This window comes from Lupinus angustifolius, chromosome LG02, assembly GCF_001865875.1.
Source record: "Lupinus angustifolius cultivar Tanjil chromosome LG02, LupAngTanjil_v1.0, whole genome shotgun sequence".
NCBI lineage: Eukaryota > Viridiplantae > Streptophyta > Magnoliopsida > Fabales > Fabaceae > Lupinus > Lupinus angustifolius.
The window spans coordinates 12,387,108-12,390,724 of NC_032010.1; the positions used below are offsets into that span (position 1 = coordinate 12,387,108).

The 3,617-nt window shown below is 35.6% G+C and overlaps 1 protein-coding gene across 1 annotated transcript; it reads left to right on the forward strand.

Moving 5' to 3' along the window:
• LOC109326950 lies at nucleotides 873-2,539 on the forward strand. Its single transcript, XM_019559890.1, has 3 exons — nucleotides 873-1,274; nucleotides 1,533-1,587; nucleotides 2,280-2,539. Exons 1-3 carry the CDS (start codon nucleotides 873-875, stop codon nucleotides 2,537-2,539), a joined length of 717 nt encoding a protein of 238 aa, XP_019415435.1.

A 3,617-nucleotide genomic window follows, 5' to 3' on the forward strand; every position in this document is an offset into this window, starting at 1 on the left:
ATGAGACTTGTGTTAGAGTTGTAGAGTAAGGTCTTAATTGTTTAATTTGAGCATTGTAATTGCTTTAGATTACTCTATGTTTTTGTTGTAAAAAGTGTTGTAACTTTGGGAATCTCAAGGTGTCTTACCACCAACGAGATTGTGTTGTATCTTCATTAGCTTAGAGTTCTTGATAGAAAGAATAGGTTCTTGGCTGGGGCTACACCGCAAGAAAGGTTTTCTTGGGCGGTAGGAAGGTAGTCAAACCAAGGGATAAGGTTCTTTAGTTTTAAGTAAAAGTCTAAGTGTTGTAATTGGAAGAATTGCTTGTAAAACGTTATTTCAATTATAGTGAAGAAAAATCTCCCAGATCAGCCGGGAGGCCTGGATGTAGTTTGCAAGTGGACACGCAAGCGAACCAGGATAAAAAGCTTGTTGCATGCTTTTTCTTTCCCTCTCTCTCTTTATTGCTTTAATCGATTACTTTGTATAGTTGTTTTAATTGTAATATTATGTTTCTATACTATACTGTTGTAACTTTGATATATCTGTTAGCTCTGTATATTTGTTTCAATCTCGGTTGATTGTCGTGCAAGAAACCAAATCTGTTTGTGTAATCTGAGCTATTTTAATCGATTAAGTTGATTACGTCAATCGATTATTTCTACTCTGTTAATCGATTAATCTGGGGTGATTTCAGCATTATTTGTTGTTTTCGGAAAAGCGGATACTCTGACCGCTACACCTATTCAACCCCCCTTCTAGGTGTATTTTAGCCACTGATACCTAACAATATTTTCTCCCCCTCCCTAGTCTGTTGGCTGAGTAAGAACTTATCCAAGGGGTAGACTAACTCTTCCACAATTTTTTAGGGTTGGATTCCTTGGCATACGATGTTTGGGATAGCTTGTGACTGCCTTTGGCGTACAAGGAACCACCTAATCTTTCATGATAATGCTACTAGTGCCACCTCTTTGTGTAATCAGATTATGTTCATTGCGTCTAATGTATTCAAGGCCTATAAGGATAGGATTAACATCTCTAATGGTAGTAATACTTCCAGGTTTATCTCTGTCCGCTGGTTCCCTCCTCATGAAGGTTGGGTTAAACTTAATTCAGATGATTCTTTCTCTTCTGCTTCTAATCAGGCAGCCTGTGGAGTGGTCATAAGGGATCATTTTGGTTCTTTCCTTTTTAGTTTTGCTAGAGGTTTAGGATCGTGCTTTGCCCTTCATGCAAAATTATGGGGAATCATTACTGGTTTAGAACTTTTGCAACAAAGAGGCTTTGGCAAGGTAATTATAGAGTCTGATTGTCCTATGCTATCCAATTTCTCGATCAAGGTTGCCTTGACTCCCATTCAGTAAGCACCATTATCCGGCAGATTAAAAGTTTGATGGAGAGTAATGGTCAGTTCGTATGGACTCACATCTTTAGGGAAGGAAACTTTGTGGCTGACGCCCTAGCTAAATTTGGCCTTTCCATAGGCTTTGACTTTAAAGTCTTTGATGTTATTCTGGATTTTTGCTATGTTCTTTTTAATTTTGATCTAGCTGCTACAGTCTATAGAAGAGGGATTCATCCCTCTTAGTTTTGGTTTTTCCCATTGTCTGTTGTTGCGGCTTTAGCCACCTTTTGTCATAAAAAAGGAAGAGGTTTCTGGTTTAGCACTCACACATTGTTATTATAAAGAATTTTATACTTTTCTATTTTAGACTGTACATAAAAAGATCACAATGCATGGATGTTAAATCATCAACCTCTACTTTAACATATTGTTATAAGAACCGGATTGGACCAGACGGTTCGACCAGTTCGACCATCGACAAGACTTGAAAACGGCTATGGTTTGTAGTCTTAATCGAATGAGAGATTATACTACTTTGAACTAGGGAAATTTTGGTCCGACTGTGTTAAACCCGGATAAACCGTAATAACCTGAAATATTTTATTTTACTTCGGTTCAAAAAAGATAGAGAAAAGTTACTTTAGTATAACTATACATAATTTATAAAATTTTGCAGTTATATATAATTATATGTTATATATAATTATGAATTATATATAAAATCACTCTGTCTGACTGAATGGTTTAACCATTTAAATTCATTAAACCTAATACGAGACATCACTACAAAATAAAAGGAAAATGGATACACTATTTCTGCCACCCTTAGTAAAAGTGTGGCTAACTTCAAATTGATCCCAAAATTGATATTGTATCTGAGCCGGACCGTTGTAAAATAAGTACTAAATAAGGCCCGTTGTAAAATGTCACAAATGATTATATGATATTTCAGCACCTCACTTCAACACCATACTTTCATCTTACATCACAAAGCACCTCATTTCACGATTCACTTCAGCACCTCACTTCACGATTCACGATTCACTTCAGCACCATACTTTCATCACCGCTTTCAGCTTTCTCCTTGCAATCGATTCACGATTCATAATTCTATCTCCTCAGTCAAGTCTTCCTAAAGCTTCTATCTCCTCGCGGATTCAGATGGTAGCTGGATCTCCACCTTCTGAACCTGAAATCATAGTAGCACGTTGAATCGAAGCCATAGGTTAGGTCTTCTTATTGTTCTACTTTTCTTCTTAACTTAAGAAATTTGATTGAGTGATTTGTTGAAATAGAGAAAATATGATGAGAAATTAGGGTTTGAGAGATTGAATTGTAATAAAAAGAGATTAATTGAGTTAGCACAAGGTTGAGATGATATCAATGAGAAAACATAGAACCAGTAGATTCATAGTTAATCAGTGAATTAGATTATGCTAGTAAATGATGAGAAAACCGGCTCCGTTGTCTACCACATAAGGCACATTTCCCTTTTCCTGTCCAGGAATATAGTCATTGAGGATTATAGGAAGACCTCTTATCAATGCTTCTGAAATTGTACCTGGTCTAGCCTGAAAATTTCATGAAAATAATGAGCCTTTGTTAACATATGAAGTATTACATAAAAAGGATCATGTTAGTTTAAGTAACTTACTTTTGTTATAATGCAGTCACATGCTCCCATCTATTTTGCCATAATAGTCTCAAATCCTCTAACCTACACAAATCAAGAAACAACTATCCATTCACTATTATTCTATTTTTCTCATCTATCTCTAGTGATGTAAGTTATTTGAGAATAAAATATGAATGGGAATCATGCCACTTTGAGAATAAAATATTACTGCATGATTCCCATTCATATTTGAGTTTTGTGACATTGGCATGCATGGCCTCTTGAACATTAGCACGGTTAAGATATGCATGGGTATAAACACCACTACATGGATCAATAACAATCTGTGACAACAACAAAAAGTGACCAAACAACTCTAGTTAAGTTTCATTGAATCTTACAATAACATTTCCTTTGCTAAATCCACAACCTTAAATATTCGCCAAGGTTTATACAAAGTTGTCATTGGTAGATTATTTATATAAAAAAGAGAGAGAGAAAAGGGTTGAAATTTAATCTTACAGAGCTCTTCTTGGGTAAGGCAGTGAGGTTGGGATTATTGCAAAGTGGTGCATAGATGTTGTAGATATCAATGAATGATATATCCCTATTATATTCCTCTATTGCTGGTTGGCATTGAATTGGAATGTCATTGGATGGAGAATTACAGAATGT